The following is a 20,856-nucleotide window of genomic DNA, read 5'->3' as shown; positions in this document are numbered from 1 at the left end:
GCAGGCTGCAGCGTTCTCTCTCTGCTGCAGCCCAGCTACCTGAGACCTCCAGCAGAGCGTTAGGCACAAAACTCTAAACACAGATTTAGATTTTTCTTTTGTATGGACCGCCTTCAGGCGAACAGACATGCCTGTCTCCATCTCCACCCAAGGCGTTGTGAGGATTAACACAGATCTCAGAAACCACAGGCCCCTGGCTCACAGTGAAGTGCCACGGGGTGGGGTGGGTGGGGGCGGGAGGGGGGGCCCGGGGGCACTACGTGGAAGAGTCTGTGGAGAGCGAGGAGCCGCTGGATAGACATCACAGAGCTCAGCAGCCCATCTCCCACTTTGGGAAACAAGAATGTGGAGAAGGAAGATTCTAGAGTAGAGTCTGGATGGCACTGAGTCTATGTAATCCAGCCCAGCCCTCTGGGAGGGGGGGAGGGCCTGGGTACCCTTCTGTTCACTTAGCTGTTCTGTCCAACAGCCATCCGGCAGCCCCAGGGGCCAGCTTCCTTGTCTGTAAAGTGAGACTCTAAAGACTTAGCAGGGCTGACCCAGGGTGCGAATGAGTGGACACAGCCAAAGACTCGGCCAATCACAGTGGCTCTGACCTCTGTCCGTGCCCTGCCCGGTAAGAGGTCTAAGCGGGCTGCTGACCCAGACTCAGGGTTCAGATGAGAGACAGACTAGGCAGGAAGTAGCATGGGAAATGCTGTCACATCATGGGTGCGGGGCCACGTGCCCAGGATTCAGCTTTCCCCTGGACAGCATGCTGGCTCCAACTTCTTCGTATTGTTTGAGCTCTGTGCCTACAGTGTACCAGAACTTACAGCCTGTGGAATGTGAGCAAGTATTTCACCCTCTGAACTCAGATTCCTCAGTTCATAAAACTGGAAGGGGCAGGTGAGGTAGTGAGGTTCGGGTGAGATGGAGAATAATTACCCTCCTTTAAGAACATTCTTTTTTGTTGTTATTGAGATGGGGGTCTCATTCTGCAGCCCAGGATGATCTCAAACTTACTATGTGGCCCAGGCTAGTCTTTTTTTTTTTTTTTTTTTTTGGTTTTTCGAGACAGGGTTTCTCTGTGGCTTTGGAGGCTGTCCTGGAACTCGCTCTGTAGACCAGGCTGGCCTCAAACTCACAGAGATCCACCTGTCTCTGCCTCCCAAGTGCTGGGATTAAAGGCGTGCGCCACCAACGCCCGGCTCCCAGGCTAGTCTTAAACTAGCTTTCTAAGTGCTAGTATTACAGACTTCCATCCACCATGCCCCGCTGCATTTATTTTTTTAATCTTCACACAACCCTAATAGCTGGGTGTCCTGTTCCCATTTTACAGATGAGAAAACAGAGGCTCAAGAAGAATAAGCAACGGGCACATAAATACCGATGATCACACAGCCGGTAAGGATAGAATTGGGACTTGGGTCCACACTTGTGTAGCTTTGCTGTCCTAACTCCCATCTAGCAGACATGATAGTCATTTCTGTTTCTAAGCATTTGGCACTACCACAGGCAGGCCAGGCCAGGCCAGGCCAGCGCCCACATGTGCACCTGGGGCTCCTGCAATGCCTCCTCATGTCCCCTCACGTCCTCTTGCAGAGACAGGGTTGATGTCAGGACCCAGGTCAACACACTCTCTGAAACACTGTCCGCTGCCCACCACCAGGGAGGGAAATGCCCAGAAACAGGGGTCAATCCCTTCTGTAAACCGTCCAGTCCTTCACCTCCGGTCCTCTTCCCCCACAGGCCTCCCTGTGGGCCTCCTGGCCCAGGCTGTTTGCCACTGCCCACCCCGTCACCAGAGTGTTTGGAGCACAGGAAGTCTGACCTAAATGTAAACTGACTCCACTGTGTGCCCCAAAAGCCACTCTGACCACGCCCTGCCCAAAGCCCCACTGACATCCAGCAATTCCTCAGTGCAGGGGGAGCCTGGCACTGAGGCCGGCCACTCAGGGGGTTATAGAGGAAAGACCTGCCCCCCCATAAGAACCCTCCACACCCTCCCCACTACACAGCCAAGAATGCAGCTTGTCCCTGCCTCTGGGTTACTATGGCAACGGGAAGCCAGGCATTGGGCCCAAGCCCTGCCATCCTGCAAGCCACCTCGTTTACCCTGGAGTGGGGTACAGCAGCCACAGATATCACAATTCCTTCTGGAGAGGAAAAGAGAGCAAGAGGGGAGGGGAAGAAAAAGACGAAACAGTTACGGGGCAGGGGGACGATCAGACAGAGAAAAGACAAGAGACGGGGAAGAGGGAAAGAGAAAAGAGATGTCAAGGAGGGGAGGGAACAAAACATCTAGAAAAGCACATGTACAGAGAGAGGGAGGGGGAAGAGAGAGAGAAAGAGAGGGAGAGAGAGAGAGGGAGAGATGGAGAGAGAGAGAGAGACAGACAGACAGAGACAGAGACAGAGACAGAGACAGAGAAGGGGGGAGGGAGGGGGCAGGAAAGAGGCCCCTCTGATCCCCACTCCACAACACACATTCCTGGGCCTGAGCTTCTCACAGCTTTGGAGATTCAGGGCAGCTAAGACTTCCTGCCCCAGGAAGCTGGCAGCCTGGCTGGGCCCCACGGCTCTCTAGGCCCTTCAGCCTCTACCCTGCTAAGGGATGGTGCTCAGGCCTTCCCCCAGCAAGTGGAGCCCCTTCCACCACCCCTCAGGCATCCTCAAGCTCTCCTGCCACTTTGTCCTCTCCACCCCCAACCCTTACCCAGACTCCTCTGGTTCAAGCCAACTTAGTTGTCCTCTGTGCTTAAGAAACCATTCCCAAGAAGTGTTGCAGAGCGTTGGAAGCGGGGACCACGACTGCCAACTGAACACGTCCTGTCACTCAGCACAGGGAATGGAGCAGACCCCCCTGCAGGTAGGAGATGCCAAGCAGGGCCGGGCAGCCGCTGGCAGAAGCTGCTCTGCAGGGGCCTCACTCCCCTGCATCCCGGGTGCTTTCCCAGCCCCTAGCACAGGGGAGTTGATGGCTTGCAAAGCAGTCCTGGCCAGTCCTGGCCCCACATGTTCCCCACATCGGAGAAATGCAAACACTAGTGTCACAGGAAGGAGTCAGGGTTCTTAGACCAGGACCTGACCCACGGGAAGTGTCCCAAACTGCCTTGTGTTGTTAAAAAAAGCCTAGGCCCACGGGTCCCGGGGGTAAGACATCTGCTGAGAAAGGCCAGGAAGCAGAGAATGGTTCAAAGGCAGTTAGGCCTGTGACCATGGCATCCACTCATCCTCCCAGCACCGCCAGTGAACACACAGCCTGTCTACACTAGGGCTTCATTTCAACTCAGAATCGCGGCTGGACAGGATAGTCTGAGGTCCTCGCAGGCATCCCACACTTGATGGCCGCCAGAAGGACACGCCATCCAGTTCTAGGAAGGCCCCAGACCCTCCGGCAGGAAACAGGCTCCTGGAACCAAAGTCTGTGATTACTAGAGAGCAGCTGGGGGGTCAGCAGGAACAAGGTGGGCCAGGGACTGGGAGAAGCCTCCTGGGCCACAATAAACTGTCTTCAATATTTTGCATTTGTACAGGGCCAAACGTCACCAGTGCCCAGCACGGAGATGGAACCCAAAGGCGGTCCCCATGGAACCCCAAGCTCCTTCTCCACTCAGCACTGCATCAAATGGCTGGAACAAAGACGGGCCTGGCCACCGGCAGCTGCCTGAAAGTTTGGACAGCCAAAATAGCCAAGCAGGGGAACCTGGAAAAGGCAGCTTCTTCTGCCTGCATTTCAGAGCCTCTGTCACTGTCCCCTTGTTTTATTCTGGTTATGTGCAGGGCTGGCTCCAGCTTAATAACTGTTTATGTGAAAACAGCCTCATGATTTCATCTGTCCACAAACTCAACTGTGGTTAACTCCTGCTGTTAACCAAAGCATGGCCCTGTGGTGGCTGAGGCTTCCCGCCCCAGTAGGGTGGGTGAGGGGAGGAGAGGAAGGAATGACTCAGTGCGGAGGAGGGAGCCCCAGGCTGGCGTTTTGCTTGATGCCCAGCCCTGCGAGCAGGAATCCAGGAGGCATAGACTAGGCCCAGATAAGACAGACAACAGGCTGGAGGGAGAACAGGATGGCACCGGGCTATGCGTGGTCTGGGCTCAGGCCTCTAGCTGAGCCACTAAGGGCTGGCCAAAAACCAGGCCTGGAGGATTCCAGGTAGGATGTTAGGTCAAGAGCACTCCGGGTTGACAGTCGGAAAGAAACCAACCCGACAGGTCAATGTTGTTTATCTCTGTTAAAACTCCCATTCAGGCCGGGCGGTGGTGGCACTCGCCTTTAATACCAGTCTGGTCTACAGACCTAGTTCCAGGACAGGTAGGGCTGTTACACAGAGAAACCCTTTCGTGAAAAACAAAACAAAACTCCCATTAAGGCTGAGTGGTGGTGACGCACGCCTTTAATCCCAGCACTCAGGAAACAGCAGGCGGATCTCTGTGAGTTCCAGGCTAGCCTGGTCTACAGAGTGAGTTCCAGGACAGCCTCCAAAGCTACACAGAGAAGCTTTTTTGGGGAGGAGGGGGCACTCCCATTCATTTCTCCAGAGCACTGAAGAGAATAGTCTGTTCTCTCATGACGAGCAAGAAAGGGGACAAGACCATTTAAAGAAGGAAAGAAAGAGCCGGGCTTTGGTGGTGCACGCCTTTAATCCCAGCACTTGGGGGGCAGAGGCAGGCGGATCTCTGTGAATTCGAGGCCAGCCTGGTCTACAAAGTGAGTTTCAGGACAGCCCCCAAAGCAACAGAGAAACCCTTTCTCGAAAAACCAAAAAAAAAAAAAAAAAAAAAAAAAAAAAAAGAAGAAGAAGGAAAGACAGCGCAGAGCTAGGGGTGTGGCTCGGTGGAAGAGTGCCTGCCCAGGAAGCCCTGGGTCTGACCCCAGCACTGCATAAACAGTGATACCATCCCAGCACCTAGAAGGTGGGGGCAGGAGGATCAGAGGTTGAAGTTCAGTCCCAGCTACAAAGCAAAGGGCAGCCTAGGCTACAAGAGACGCTGTCTCAAAAAGAAAAGACAAGGGAATGTGATGAAGAGAGAAGGTAATTCTCCAGTTTGAGGCAGTAATGGGGGAGGGTTCCTGCTGAGATCTGGCTAAATGAATGAATGAATGAGAAAGAGCAATTATGAAAGACACGGAGAGGGGGTTTCTAAAGAAGGGAGGATACAAAGTCCCCAGAGGACGGTTGTGACGTCAGGAGGGCGGTGGGTGAGAAGCCAGGAGGGCAGCCTGGTCCACGTGTCCCGAGGCTGGGCAGATCCCCAGAGTGTAGATTTCACTCAAAGAGCTGGAGTCTATAAGTGGAGAGAGATGGGACCTGCCTTTCAGTCTCTCCACACTAGGCAGCCTGTGTGTGTGTGTGTGTGTGTGTGTGTGTGTGTGTGTGTGTGTGTGTGTGTGTAGAGAGAGAGAGACCCTCAAAATGAGGAGGGTTCTCAGTGCTGCAATCAGGAAGGAAGGCCACGTGTGTGAGTGTGTGTGTGTGTGTGTGTGTGTGTGTGTGTGTAGAGAGAGAGAGACCCTCAAAATGAGGAGGGTTCTCAGTGCTGCTATCAGGAAGGAAGGCCACCTGGGCAGGTTTTCCCAGGGCAGATTTCAGAGGTCCACAGCACTGGCGGCTGTGAGTCCAAGCTTAGCAGCAGAGATAAGGAGGGGCAGAGCTTGAAGTGAGGGAGAAGTAAATGTACTGAGTCTAGGGAGCCCAGAAAAGAAATGAGCAAGGAAAGGAACCAAGAATTTTCCAGAAGGCCGGGCAGTGGTGGCACATGACTTTAATCCCAGCACTCGGGAGGCGGAGGCAGGCAGATCTCTGTGAGTTCGAGACCAGCCTGGTCTACAAGAGTGAGTTCCAATACAGCCACCAAAGCCAGAGAAACCCTGTCTCGAAAGAAAAAAATTTCCAAAGGGGTTGGAGAGATGGCTCAATGGTTAAGAGTCAAGATTGCTCTTCCAGAGGACCTGGGTTCAATTCCCAGCACCCACATGGCAGCTCGCAACTGTCTATAACTCCAGGATCCAACACCCTCACATAGATATATATGCAGGCAAAACACCAATGCACACAAAATAAAAATAAATTTAAAAAAGGAATTTCCAGTTATTGTTAAATGCTCACTGAATGTATCAAAATTCTGATTTGTACCTCACTGTTGAGAAGGGGTTACATGCCTGCAAAACAAACAAGTAAAAAATAACCACCAGCACACACGGGCGTCTAAGAATCCCAGGACTCTGCACCTGTGGTAGGTTAGAGGTACAAGGTCCTAAGAGGAGGTGGAGTCTAATTCTAATCCTCTCCCCTAGGTCTGTGTCACCTTCAGTGACATTTCAACCAATGCCTCGAAGACCAGGTCATGGGAAGCTAAGCTTACAGCAACTCCTAGACCTTCTAGAACTGTTACTGTGGGGACCTAGCTGCCAGGTAAGAAATACGATTGTCTCAACAAAGAATCCATATGTGGGTGCTCTGAGTGACATTCCCAGTAAAGCCCAACCTTGGAGCCACGCCCACCACAATGCTAGTGAAGTCACACTAGACCCCCAGTGAACTTACACACAAGCTAAACACCACCTCGTAACCTCCACCTGGGCCCCACGGGGCAGATGAATTGCCCTTCAGAGCTCTGCCCAGCCTTGTCCAAGCTTCCAGTTCACAAATCACAATGCATCACCGTGGGTTCGCTACGCCACGGAGTTTCAGTGTGGTTTGCATTGCAGCCCTAGTAACTACAGCAGACACGGTGCCCAGGGGAAGATGTAGTCAGGAGCACACACATGAAAACTCAGGGAGCCATCAGCCAGGCTCCCTGACATGCTGAACAGAGTAAAGGCAGATGGGAAAGGAGGGGACAGAGATGCGGGGACGGAGTCCAGCCAGAGTGACTTAGAAAAAGGAGAGGCAGTCAAGTGGAAACCGGTGCCACTCAAGTAGTCGTTGGCAGGGGACCTGGGACCTGAACAGCTTTGCTTACACGGAGGCTGGGGAATACTGGAGCTGGTTCATCTATTTGCGGGATGCTTACAAGCAGATGGAGACGTCCCCAGAGCCAGAGAGCAGCCCACAGGATAGGCACCTAGCATCTCAGAAGTACTCAGGCACAAGCTCAAAGGGCCTTCTTAGAAATCTACTGTTTGGGGTGAGCCTACTGTGTGCCGGGCTGAGTCCTTGGGTAACTCTTCATCTTCAACACCAGTACAGTTGTGGTAGGAGCCCAGGGGAGCAGGTCACCAGTGCACGGCACTGCGGACTCCACGGTTGCCTTTTGGCTCCCAGCCAGAGCTGGTATGACCAGTGGGGCCCTCCTGGGTTTGGGGATCTTTCCAGATAAAGACATCTAGCTGCCGTGTCACTACCACCACTCCCCATGCAAAGGGCCAATGCGGCAGGCTCAAAATCCACTCTCCAGTGAGACACACCTTCCCAGGAGGGCCGCCCCGGAAACTTTTATCTTCAAAGCAAGAGGAGGGCTGGACTAGGCTGACTCAGAGGGCCTTGGGGCCCTGGGGAGAGGTTGAGGGGGGCTGGGAAGCAACCTGGGCTTTCCCCCCCACATCTGGCTCCTTTAAAGATGGCCTCTCCCCTTGCCCCACAGTCACTAAACCTTTGGCTCACCACTCGCTGTCTTTTGGAAAGACATTTATGGCATTTTATTTCCCTATTTGTGTGTAGCTGTGGGGGAGGTGTGCGCAGCATGGATGCGTGAGGGTCAGAGAAGAACTTGTGAGAGTCAGCTCTCAATCTCCCCCTCGTACATCTGAATCTCGGGGTGGAACTCGGGTCACAGAGCCAGGCAGCAAGTGCCTTCGCCCACGGAGCCGGCTCACCTGGCCACTACTTGCTCTTACAATGAGTCTCCTCCAGCATGGAAATGTCAGATAATATGAACCTGCTCAGTTACAGAGACCACCACGACCCCACATTCCCAGTTATGGTCAGGACACTGAGGCTGGGAGAGGGCCCAGAGAGCCGGCCAGAGGGCTAGGGAGGTAGCTCAGTGGGTAAGAGCATTTGCTGTTCAGTCATGAGAATGGGAGTTTAAACCCCTAGTATGCACACAAAACGTCAGCCATGGCCATGTGGTCCTGTAAGCCCAGTGATAGGGTATTGGTGCGTGCGTGCGCCTGTGTGGTTGGTGTGATGTTTGTATGTGTGTGTGATGTGTGTGTGTGCGTGGTGTGTGTATGTGTGTGTGGCATGTGCGTGTGTGTGTGTGATGTGTGTGTGGTGTGTGTGTGGTGTGATGTGGGGGGGTTGTAGTGTGGGTATGTGTGGTACGGCATGGTATGTAGTATGTGTGGTGTGTGTGATGTGTGTGATGCGGTGTGTGTACATGTGTGGTGTGGTGTGTGTGTGCGTGGTATGGTGTGTGGTATGTGATGTGGTGTGGTATGTTATGGTGTGGGGAGTATGGTGTGGTGTGGTGTGGTGTGGTATGGCTGTGTGTGACAGGAAGTTTGTTGTGGCTTTCTAGGTGCCAGCCTAGCTCCAGGTTCAATGAGAAACGTGTCTCAAGGGAATAAGAAGAGGGACAGAGCAGGACACTTGATGTCCTCCTCCGGCCTCCACCAGTGAGTCCAGAACACGTGTGTGCAGTGTACATACATGTGTGCAGCACACATGCAAACAAAGAGAAGAACCAGTCAGAGTTGCTCATCCACACACACACACAGACACACAGGACTGAAATCTGGGGAAGAACAAGATGCTGCTCTGGTCTCTTCAGGCCTCAGCAGTGATCTGAAGGAAACCAGGGTTGCCTTCTGGGGAACCATAGGCAGCTCCCCTTTCAGTTCTCTGACCCAGGCCAGGCCACACCCCAGGGTGGATCACAGCCTGTCCTCCAGTCACAGGTAGAAAAGGCTAAGGAGTGGAGAACCAGGCCCTCGGGCCGCAGTGAGCACATGGAACTAAAGTCCAGGCTGGGCCGCTGGTGTGGGCTCCTTCCCTAGGCCTCTCTGAAGAGCCAAGCTGAGGTTCATTCGGCACTTTCTAAACTGTGAAGTGAATACACACATGAGGCGGTAAGAAATATCCTGAGAAGCCCAGCAGTGACACGCACCAATGGCCCAGCTGTCTCAGGAGTTCAAGAACAGCCTCAACCACATTCTTCAGGGCCAGGTGTCTGAAATGCCCCAACAGGGAGGGAAGGAACGGGTTGGAGGTAAGATACCCTGAGAGCAAGCTGCATACCAGCACACAGCCATTCCTGCAATGTGGCAGCCCTCGCACACTTCCTGCTGGGGCTCTGCACACAAGATGTCATTTACGCCTCAGCAAATCCTGTCAGGGACAGGTTTCCCTCCAGCACTTGAAAGGAAGCTGAAGCTGGGTTGTCCCCAGGACTTGCCTAAGGCACGAATATGGAGCCAAGGTCCTGCTTTTCTCGCTCCCAGAGCTGGCTCTGTCCCCTGGGCTGCCTCAAGTAACATTAATTCGTGGATACATCATCTGCTGAGAGTGTTATGGCTACTGAGGGGGCTCTTAGACAGATAGCTATATCGTATGGCCAAGGAGAACAGAAAGCCACTCCTCAAGAGGGTCACTCACCTTTCCTTGTGGGACAGGCTCTTTCCTGACTCTCCATACAGGTGCCTATGCTGACCCCTGCTTGCCCCCATATTGAGAAGTTTACAGGCTGAGGTAACTGTCACCTACTCCAGGAAGCCTACCTGGATCACTCCTAGTCCTCCTCTGTCAATCTAGCTATATTGTGTTGTCCTTATGAGCTTATAGCCTCCTCAGTTACCCTATCAGCCTATGGGCACTGGAGGACAGGTCTGGTCTGGCTCATTCCTGTCCCTAAAGCACTCTGGTCCTTGCCATCATTGCCATGACTCTAATGGCATGTCCTACCTATAGGGAGGCTACTCCTGGAATGTCAGGGACACAGGCCTGTGCCAGGAGACTGGCAGAGGACCCAGCTGGCCGCACCATCTGTCCTGGAGCCACAGGACACAGCAGGCCTAAGGCAAAGACGCCAGGCTGTCAGCTCAGCCCAGTCAGCCTAGGACAAGGTGAGAAGCCACAGCACCCGGGGCCTCGCCCAGCTGTAACCTGGGGTGAGACAAGACCTTTATTTTTAATGCTTTTGCTCTTAATCTACGTGCATGGGTACTTTGCCTGCACGTGTGTCTGGGCACCTCAGCTGTTCCTGGTTCCCATGGAGCCAGAAGCAGGCATTGGATCCCCTGGAACTGGAGTCACAGATGGTTTTAAGCCACCATGTGGTTGCTGGGAATAGAACCTGGGTCCTCCGGAAGAGCAACAAGGGCTCTTAACCCCTGAACCATCTCTCCAGCCCCTGGACAAGATGGTTTAATTCTCTAGCTAGTTCAAAGTGATGTTAAAGCCAGCACTTGATGTTCACATCTGTAAAGCCGATTGAAAACCAGCAGTCAGGCCGGGCGTTGGTGGAGCTTGCCTTTAATCCCAGCACTCGGGAGGCAGAGGCAGATGGATTTCTGTGAGTTCTGAGGCCAGCCTGGTCTACAGAGCGAGTTCCAGGACAGCCTCCAAAGCAATACAGAGAAACTCTGTCTCAAAAAGCCAAAAAAGAAAACCAGCAACCATGAAAAGCAGTTAGGGGCTTAAATACACCTGACATTCGGCAAGGCCTCAGCAGAAGCCATCATTTTACCATCTCCCCTGACCACCATGCCCTGCCACTGAGCCACAGCAGAAACCCACAGACAGATGAGAAACAGGAGTGATTATTTAACACGGCCAGTGACGTGCAAGTTCTGTGGCTCACCAGCGCCTCGAGTTCTAGCAGGGGTTCTAACAATGCCTGCAGAGGTAGACCGGGCTCACAGGCGGAAAGTGTGGTCTACACGGGCAGAGTGAGCTGGTGTCTCCGGACCCTTTCACTCCCCAGCAAAGTAGTGGGCAGCTCTCCCAAGGCTCTGGGAGCACAACGTGGCTGCTCTACCACACTAGGCACAGGTGAGGAGTGGTGGCACAGTAGCCCCAGGCCCTGGCATGTGTGTTGTGGGGTCAGCTCAGACAGCCTGGGCCCCCCGGCCTACACTGTAAGTGTACAAGGATGAGAGGAGGAGTCACAAGGGATGACAGCAAGACCACTCACTGGAGTTGCAGATGCCTCCAGAGTCAAACTGAGGATGAAGAAGGGGCCCCAGGCTAGCAACTTCCCAAGCCCAGGCACCTCCTTTCGTGCCTCATGGGTTCCTGGTTGGTCCTAACCCAAGTCCTCACTGTGAGAAGCAGTGGGGATAGGAAGGTAGCTGGGACCATTTGGAGCTGGCCAGTTAAAGGAAATCAGGTACTAAGCCAAGAAACAGCAGGGATGGTGGTGCACGCCTTTAATCCCTACACTGGGGAGGCAGAGGCAGGCAGATCTCTGTGAGTTCAAGGCCAGCCAGGGCTACATAATGAGACCCTGTTTCAAGGATAAATTAATTTAAAAACAAACTGAACCACGGGACCAGAGAACCCCCAGAAAGCTCACAGACAGCACCCTCGATGCTCCAGACTCCGAGGCCAACTGTCGTCCCCCCAACCTCAGCCAGCTGGCAGCTGCTCCTCCCAGGCCCAGGCCACTAAAACTCCATCCAGCAGCTCAGACCCCTGGCACTCCCCTGCCTTAAAGCCTGCAAGGGAAGGTTCCCTCTGCCCAGATGAGCCTCCCTGAGACCCCCTGCTCAGCCTCCAGGCCTCCTGCTCAGATGTCATCTACTCAGGACGCCACTCCCAACCCCTCAGGTCTTGCTCTCTAGATAGCCTGAGTTTCAAGCCGTTCAATGTCACTTGACAATTGTGTGACCTCAGGAAGGTGACTTAACCTCTCTGTCTCATTTCATCTTTAATATAGCTCATTCGGAGTTATAAGGACTGAGTTCATGCATGCTCAGACATGGGTACTATTTAATATGACACTCATCATTACTGTTATTCACACATTATTACTGTTATTCACTGTTATTTACGGTAGGTTTCCATTGTCATGGTTTGCCTGCCTTTACGGTCCCTCCTCTACTGGCTCAACAGTAGGGATCCATGTTGTCACAAGTCACAGCATACTCTGGCACCTGTCATACCTTCAGTAAACACCCATGAAGGGAGCAAGTGATCTGGGTATAAAACCTTGTAAAGGGGCATTGTTAGCTCTGGGCCCAGATAGTAGTCAAAGGGGGAGTGATGGCCGAGCTGTGTTTTGAAGGATAAAAACAAATCAGCTAGACAGATTGAGAACACTGTGGGTGTCTTCTGGTGGCTGAGTCTGCAGTTCATATGCAGCTCCTGAACAATCTATTGAGCCTCAGTTCTCCAGAGAGCCTTCCAGAACCACCTCAGCCCCTTCAGCCCCTGGAGTCACTCATCCATTCAGCCTTTTGAGTCCTGCCGTATGACGGGGCATCATTATTTTCTGTCTGTAGGCCTCCCCTCTCCTGCCACCATGGGAGTTGTATGCCGACACCTCACAAACATTCAGACGCAAGGCTGGGGGGCTTCTAGGATCACCCAGCACCCAGGGGCTCAGGGACAAACACCTGGCCTAAAGTCACAGAGAGTAATGCGTAAACATGATTCTTTTCCCTCTGTGTGTATGTTTGCATGTGAGTGTTTTGTGTGTGTGGTATACATGTGTGAGGTGCATACATGTGAATATGCAGGTATGCAAGCCTGTGCACATGCATGAGGTCAGAAGAAGTGCCCTGTCCTCTCCACATTATTGCTTTGAGGTGGGGGTCTCTCACTGAACTAGAAGCTGACCATTTTATCTAAGCTACAATCTCAGCTAGTTCCCAGGGTCTACCTGTTTCCACCCTTTTATACCGGGAACACAGGCTCACGCAGCTGTGCCAAGCTTTTGGCATAGGTGCTTGGGACTTGAACACATTTCCTCTTGTTTTGCACCTACTGAGTCAACTTCCCAGACCTGAAAATGAGATTCTAATCCAAGACTGGCACTATGGCACATACTTGTAATCCCATTATTCAGGAAGCTGAGGCAGAAGGACCAGGAATAGGAGGCCATCCTGTGCTACATAGTGAAACTATCTCAAAACAAAACAAGAGAAAGAAGAGGTAGGGGGAGGGGAAAAGACAAGATTCCAATCCAAGGGCTGTTTCCCAAACCAGACCCCTGGGGAGGCTGGGGAGGATGAAGGACGGAGAAGCCACTCTCACTGCCCTGGGCTTCACAGGAGGCAGCGGGTCCTATGGAGGTCTGCAGTAGCACACGGTCCCATGAGCGCCCACTGCTGGCTGGGGTCTCCATCAGCTTGCCATTAGCACCAGCTGGGCAGGCGTCTCAGGGGAATGGGGCCAAATAGCCCATCACCAGCTGTAGAGTCAAAACAGTTCCTAAGCCTCATTGGGAGCAGACCTGGACCAGGCTGGAACTGAGGATCAGAAGTTCAAGGTCATCTTTGACAACATCTTCATCAAATTTGAGGCCAGCCTGGGTTACATGAGGCCCTGCCTCAAATCTAAAAATAAAAACAGCTCAGAAGCAAGAAAAAGAAAGCGTCCCAAAATTCTCCTTTTTTTTTTTTCCATAGGAGCAAAGGAAATTAAAAAGAGGTCACAGAAATTCAAGTTCTGCCAACCAGGCACAAGTTCAAAGGTGGCGATCGATGTCGTTTTCAACTAATGTGAGGTCCCTATGGCCCAATTTCCACACCTAACACCCAGCTCCACAGCCAGAGGCTAGACACAACTGAGTTTGAGTCAGGGCTCAGGGTGGAAATGCTAAGCCTCATGTCCAGAAAAGCTCTCAAACCAGCACCACTGAGTTCAAATCCCAGCTCTGCCACTCCCTGCCTCTGTGACCCCACAGGCTGCTGACCCCTCTGAGCCTGAGTTATTTCTCATCTGTGAGCAGCAGGGTGGAGAGTATTAGTTACTTTCCTTCCTGCTATAACCAAACACCTGAAGGACAGCTCAAGGACGGAAGGGCTCATCTTGGCTAACGGTTTGAGGGAACACAGTCTATGAGGCACGGACAGGTGGTCACACTGCGTCCACAGTCAGGAAGCATAGACAGATGGTGCTGATACCCTGATACTTTCTCCTTTCTCTCTTTTTACTCAGTCCAGGGTCCCAGCCTGTAGGATTGCGTCATCCACATTCAGGGCGGGTCTCCCCCCCCTCACTTAGACCTCTATAGAAACACTCTCACAGACATACCCAGGTTCTGAACCCAGTCAAGCTGAGGTGAAGATTAGCCACCGTGGGATGGTAAAAAGGACCTGTCATGCTGAGCAGATCAAACTAAAGGCGCATGGGCTTAGCATGTGGCCTGGCCAAGTCACAGCATGAGGCTACCCTGGGCTCAGGGGACAGAAGCAAGAGGCCCCACGGCTCAGATTCCACCCTGGGCCTGGCTGAGAACAGTCTGCCCACGTTCATTCTCTAGGTATCCCCTGGCCTCTGGCCAGGCCGAGGCACACCGATCACATCTTGTAAAGTTCCCTGGGGTATGGAGATGGAGCTACAAGCCAAGCTTCCCTCCTAGTGACAGCAATACTCACAAAGGGTACATGATGTCGAGAAAAAAAACCTAGGAAGAGCCGTGCGGCGGTGGCACACACCTTTAATCCCAGCACTTGGGAGGCAGAGGCAGGCAGGTCTCTGTGAGTTCGTGGCCAGCCTGGTCTACAAAACTACACAGAGAAACCCTGTCTCGAAAACAAGCAAACAAACAAGTCTAGGCAGGCCTTCCAGGGGAGGCAGCACCCCAGCTGAATCTGGGGGCTGAGAAAGGAAGTGACTGGTGGGGAGACAGAGGCTGGGGGAGGGGCAGGGAGGCTGAGACCACTGGTGGAAGGTAGGGAACACGCAGCCGCTGCAGAGAGCCCAGGGGGCCACTGAGGCAGAGGAAGCCAAGCAGTATGGTGCCACATGAGCACAGAGGGATGGACGATGGGGCCTGAAGAGAGACCTGGACAAGCACGCCACCAAGATGGGGACCTGCTAGGGAAGTCTGAGCAAGTGCCACAGTTACTTTACCCTCTGCTGTGAGAGCGGATGGAAGGGACTGCATGAGATGCTAAGGGGACAAGGTCCCTGGGGCTGCGCAGGGATGCTGAGCTGAGTGGCAGCTGGCAAAGAGGTCCCTGAGACAGGTATTTGCCCCAGAGCTCTTTGTTAACTGCCTCTTCTGAAATGTCCTCACTTGGCAGCTACTGTGCCCAGCACAGGCTGTCCTGAGTCCTTCTCCAGGCACCAGGCCAAAGGCCCCCAGTAAGTCACTGAGTACTTGGGTGTTTCTGGGACCTCAGCACCTGACTCTGCTCCAAAGTTCCAGTTAGGAGGTTCCAGGAAAAAACACTCTGGAAGGTCACTCCGCAGGACGTTTTCCACGTGGCCTTTTCCTCACATGGCCATGCCTTACTCTCCTGTTCTCGCCTGTGTACACACAACCCCACACTGTAAATTCTGTCAGGTCCATAGGCTTGGAGTCCTGAGCTGGGGAGGTCGGGAGACAGAGCCCTGAGCTCAGAAAGCAGCAGAATTGTGCACAGGTCTCACACACACACACACACACACACACACACACACACACACACACACACACACACACGGCAGCAGTATGTGCACAGGACATACATTCAACCCAAACAGAATTCCAGAACTTGTTACAAAGGACATTTCACGAAGCCACAAACTGCCAGCCTGAGGGAGCCTACTGGCCCTGGGGCTCTTTGGGGAGTCTACTAGTTATAATTTAAGAAGCCCATGGGTTCTGTGATCTCTCCTTCCAGAGAGGTCTACAGAACAGACAAGTGAGGCTGGAGATGCAGATCCTGACTTAAGAGGGAAGCATCTACTTTCTGCGCCCCACATCGGGGGGCCCATCTGGCTCCCAGACCACCCTAACCCACCGTTCCGTACCCTTCGCAAGTGGTTTCCCACATTCTGGATCATTGCTGCTCCGCCTGCTGGGTTGCCAGGCTCTGGGGGAGGTCTGCAGGCTCCTAGAGGGCCTCTGGTCACCTGAGCCACAGGCAGCCGGCAGCTCCAAAAGCAGCCGGCTTCTCACGGCTCCTCCTCCCAAGCTCAGGCCCTCTGGAGCCAGCTGCTAATATCTCCGCCCCATGTCCTGGCCTCTCCTCAATCCGCCCTCTGCGCCTCCCTCCCACCCCCCCCAACACACACACACACAAAACCCCAGCACAGAAGGCTCCCTAGCACCCGACAGCTGGGCCGCAGCCAAATGGAGACTGTTTGCCCACCTACTGGCACTACCAGACTCTGTGCTTCTAGACTCAAACTCCAGCCCCCTTAGCTAACAGACTGGCTCCAGGGTCCCAGAGTTCCAGCTCTCTTGCCAGGGATCCCATTCATCCACAAGAGGGCAGGCTGGAGCATGGCAGGATGCCAAGAAGCTGCCAAAGCCTCCTAGAGATACACCAGACCCACCTGCCAGGATTTCACCTTCTAGAGTGCTGCCCGCTGGCTCCTATGCCCAGGCTGCCGGCATCCAGCAATGGCTGAACTGAGACAGTACACCAGCCCCTAACACCACTTCCTTATAAACTGGTGATTCTTCTAAAGGAGGCACCTACCAAAGTCCACCATGCACGCCACGCAGTAGTCAGCAGCCATGGCCATCAACAGGTTAAAGCCCTCCAGGATGTCCCCTTTCCTCTGTCACTTCTGCAAGAGATTTGAGCCAGAGGCCTTGACACTCATACTGGATGAGACAAAAAAGTCTTGGAGGTCAAAGGGAAAGGTTGGACAAGTGACTGAGGACAAGTCCTTCTGTGACTCAGGCTCCTTGCTGGTCCTGTCCCTACCCACAAGGATGATCCTTGGGGTTGGGAAGGGATGCATCCTGGGCACCACGGCCAGCACAGAGCAGAAGGAACAGTCTTTTCTGCCCCCTGATTCCACTTCAGTCACCACACAGCTGATAACACACCTCTGCCAAAGGCTCTGAGTTCACTGCCACGCCCAGGACTCTGAGCAAGTCCTCTCCTCTCTCAAAGCCTCTGCTCTGGGAATCAAGGGCTATCGCACCGTCCTTGGGAGTTCTTGTCTTCTATCTGCAAATGAGAAGTTGAAGTTACAGCTTCAAGATGGCAAGATGGACACCAAGTGTGCTAACAACATGCCTGCAATCCCAACGCTCTGGAAGCTGAGGCAGGAGGATGGCTATGAGTTCAAGACCAGCCTTAGGCTACATGGTGAGTTTCAGGCTACTATAATACCATGTTAGACATCATCATTAAAAAAAAAAAAAGAAGGCGGGAACTGGTTCAGTGGTAAAGTGCACTTGCTACTTACTCTTCCGGAGGAGCCAAGTTCGGTTCCAACACCCATGTTAGGTGACTCACAGCCATCTGTAACTCCAGCTCTAGGAGATCCGATGTCTCCGAGCTCCACGGTCATTCGCATTCATGTACACATACCCAGATGCAGACACACACACCTACTAAACCTAATTAAAAATAAATATTTTCTGAATGGGGGTAGTGGTTGGGGAGATGGTTCGTTTTGCAGGGTGTTTGTTATTGAAGACCTGAGTTTGGCTCCTTAGCACCCATGTAAAAAGCTGGATGCAGTGGTGGTATCCCAGCATTAGGGAGGCAGAGATATGCAACACCCCTGGGGCTTGCAGGCCAGCCTATCTAGCAGAATGGGTAAGCTTCAGGTTCACTGAGAGACCCTGTCTCAAAAGGTAAAGTGAGACCATGGGTGGCTCAGCATGCGTGGGTGCTTGCCTATGGTGGTTTGAACTCCAGTGACCCCCGTAGGCTCGTATATGTGAATGCTTGGTCATTAGCTACGAGAAGGAATAGGTGTGGCCTTGTTGGAATAGGTCGGAGGAGGTGTGGGGTGGGTGTTGAGGTCTCAAAAGCCCAAGCCAGGTGCAGTATTGATCTGTTGCCTGTGCCTGTGGATCTGGATACAGAATGCTACTTCTCCAGCACAATGTCTGCCTGAGGGCCTCCATGATCCCCGTCATGCTGATAACAGACTAAACTTCTGAATCTGTAAGCAAGCCCCCAACTTCTTTTATAAAAGTCGCCTTTAATCCCACCACTCGGAGGACAGAGACAGAAGGATCTCTGTGAGTTTGAGGCCAGCCTGGTCTGCAGAGCAAGTTCCATGACAGGCTCCAAAGCTTCAGAGAAACCTGTCTCAAAAAAAGAAAAAGAAAAAGAAGAAAAGCATTTGTCATGGTGTCTCTTCACAGCAACAGAACCCTGACTAAGACACTGCCCAACAAGGCCAGCCTGGCAGCCTGAATTCAACCCCCTGAACCACATAAAGGTGGAAGGAGAGAATGACTGCACAAAGTTGTCCACAAATGTGTGACACAGGTAGGTTGTCCACTGACCTCCACAAGTGTGTGACACAGGTGACCCCCATACACGTCATACATGCACACATAGTTAATAATAACAAATGAAATAAATTAAAGCAACTGAGGAAAGTAACTCTGGCGTACTCTCTCTCTCTCTCTCTCTTACACACACACACACACACACACACACACACACACACACACACACACACACTACAGAGACTCCTGAGACTCACAGAACTATGTCTGTCTAAGCTGGTTCCTGTGAGCCCTCGGAGGTTCTGCCCTGTCTGTTACTAAGAGATATTTCCATGGGCATTCTCCTTCCCTTCCAACACACCTGAGCCCCAAGGGCAGGGACCACATCTCCCTCATCTCTGAGCCTCTTCCTTCCCCAGTACCCAGACCACAGCCCCATGTGCTGATGTCTATCCTAGGTCCTAGAAGGGCCTAAACTTCAGCCCGTATCCCAGAGGGCCCCTTAACATCCAGGGTGCTGGGCCCCACCCAGGTTTTTTGTTTGCTTTTCTTTTTAATTCTATATGTATGCATGTTTCACCAGTATGAATTTGTACCACTAGTGCCCTTAGAAGTCAGAGAAGATGTCAGGTGCCCTGGAACTGACGGTTGTGAGCAGCCATGGGGGTGCTGGGAATTGAACCCTGGTCCTCTGGAAGAGCAACCAGTGCTCTCAACTGCTGAGCTATCTTCCCAGCCCCATACTCCAAGGTTTTTGTTTCAGTAGAGCAGAAGGTAAGTCCAGGAACATGCCTGTCTAAGAGGATCCCTAGAGATGTCAATTCTGCTGGACCAGAGAGATAGATCGATGGCACATTACAGCGGGGATAGGATAATGAGGCGCCGAGACTTGACGGTCTGTCACCTCACCAGCAGCTGAAATGCCACCATCTCCAGGAAGCCTCCTTGGCCCCGCCTCAGTGATCTGCATGACGCATGCACCCCACATCAGCAGCTGAAATGCCACCATCTCCAGGAAGCCTCCTTGGCCCGGCCTCAGTGGTCTGCATGACGCATGCACCTATTGGCGCGCACTTCGCAGCCCCGTATCTCTCTGTGGGTTGTGCATGGGAGGGAGACTGTATCCCCACCTAGCGCTTTTTCTCTGGAGTTCAGTTGGTTTATGCTGGCGTCGTCTTTTTTACCTCAAGTAAGCTGGCAGTGGAAATGGAACAGATGCATCAGAGCACCCTGCCCCTTCGCAGTGAGAGCCTTGAACATAATAGATGTTCCGTGGGCATCTAGCAATGATGAAGGGAGGACCATTACAGGCAAGGGGACACTGTGAGTGGAAGAACTCAAGGCATGCAGTGCAATATCGGCACCCTCTCAGGGTCCCCAGCCTCTGGGGCCCTGCAGTGTGGTCTGGCAGATTAAAGGAAGCTTTGAGATACAGATGGGGGTGGGGCGCCAATGAAGGGAGGGGCCAAGAAGAGAGTAATGACACCAGCCGAAGAGGAAACGGAGGGGACTGTTCAGAGCCAGGCGCTCGCTCCACGCCCCACAGTTTGCGGAGAAAAATCCTGTAAGGGACGGCAACGGGAAGCCCAGTGCCTGGCCCAGGGAGAGGAGAAGCAGCAGCGTTCCTGGAGGCGGGGAGAGGGTGGAACCCCTTCGGGGAAGCAATGTTTAGCCAGCCCTGAATACCATCCTGCCCGATAGGTTCTGATACACGGATTCTAGTCTCTGCTCGCTCCTGAGACGAGGGGACCTCCCACTGGGCCAGCTGCTGAGGGTCTGGGCCCGGCCCAACTTCACAGATTGGGCTTTTGCTCAGGAATTGTTCTCACCTCACCTTATGCTAAGTGAGTCAACACAAGGTGCACCTTCTGGGAAGTCTGAGCCCTCAGATCCCTGGTGGCCAGCCTGGGGCCCTCCCCATTCCTCACGGAGGTCAGCACCTAAGCACCGGCCAGTCCCCAACAGAGACCGACCTGAGAGGCGACCCACGGAACTGAGACGCCAGGGACACGTGTGCCCTTCCAGAAGGGGAAGAGAGACCCCGCGCACCGGTGGTCTTACCCAAGTGCTAGAGCAATGCTGACCCCATGGTTGGCAGGGCCGAGTCCGGGACCCCTGGGTCAGAGCAGCGGCTGCGGGGAGGCTGGAGCTGGCGGAAGCGCTGGCTGTAGACAGAAGGCGGGAGCGGCCAGACTAGTTCCTGGGCCAATCTGTGCCCTCCCTCCCCTGCCTGGAGAGGGTGGGGCCTCCCGGGGCCGCGGGGTCAGCAGATCCCAGTGGTCCAGGCCCCCGGTGGGAGGTCTTGGAGGGCAGAATCTAAGGCAAGAGACGGTAGGCACTTCAGCCCCAGAGGTCGAAAAGTGGACACCTGGTCGTCACTGGAAACAAAAGCTGACTGCTACTTCTAAAGGTGCCAAGCTGTCTCATTTTATCTGACATGTAACCACGCCTTTACTATGTGCCCTGCCCTGCACTGGGGGCTGGGATGAGGTGCTAAATAGAAACCCTAGTATATATACCCTTAGGATTATTGGTTGGGGGGGGATAGATGGCTCATAACTAGGCAAAGGCAACACCACCCACTGACCTCCTCACTCCGTGAGAGACACCGTTAACACAAAAGGG

General features: G+C 53.3%; 1 protein-coding gene across 4 annotated transcripts in view; it reads right to left on the bottom strand.

Annotated features, from left to right (window-relative positions):
• The window catches only part of Acot11 (acyl-CoA thioesterase 11), a 53,122-nt gene extending 32,602 nt beyond the window's left edge, over positions 1-20,520 (bottom strand). Inside the window, exons 1-3 of one of the 4 annotated variants that reach the window (XM_013114934.3) lie at positions 20,293-20,520; positions 16,864-16,987; positions 16,508-16,598 (exon numbers count right to left, since the gene is read on the bottom strand). Coding sequence is in view for 1 of the 4 variants with exons in the window: in XM_005072175.4 (XP_005072232.1) it covers positions 15,834-15,866 (33 nt within the window). In the remaining 3 variants the exon portion in view is untranslated. Of the gene's footprint in view, positions 1-15,833; positions 15,993-16,507; positions 16,599-16,863; positions 16,988-20,292 lie in introns of those variants that run through there. The other 3 variants (XM_021228410.2, XM_013114935.3, XM_005072175.4) reach the window with 3 other exon arrangements.
• Positions 20,521-20,856: the final 336 nt, after the last annotated feature.

This window comes from Mesocricetus auratus, unplaced genomic scaffold, assembly GCF_017639785.1.
Source record: "Mesocricetus auratus isolate SY011 unplaced genomic scaffold, BCM_Maur_2.0 Super-Scaffold_100014, whole genome shotgun sequence".
Taxonomy (NCBI): domain Eukaryota; kingdom Metazoa; phylum Chordata; class Mammalia; order Rodentia; family Cricetidae; genus Mesocricetus; species Mesocricetus auratus.
This window is presented reverse-complemented; position numbering and strand designations above follow the sequence as displayed.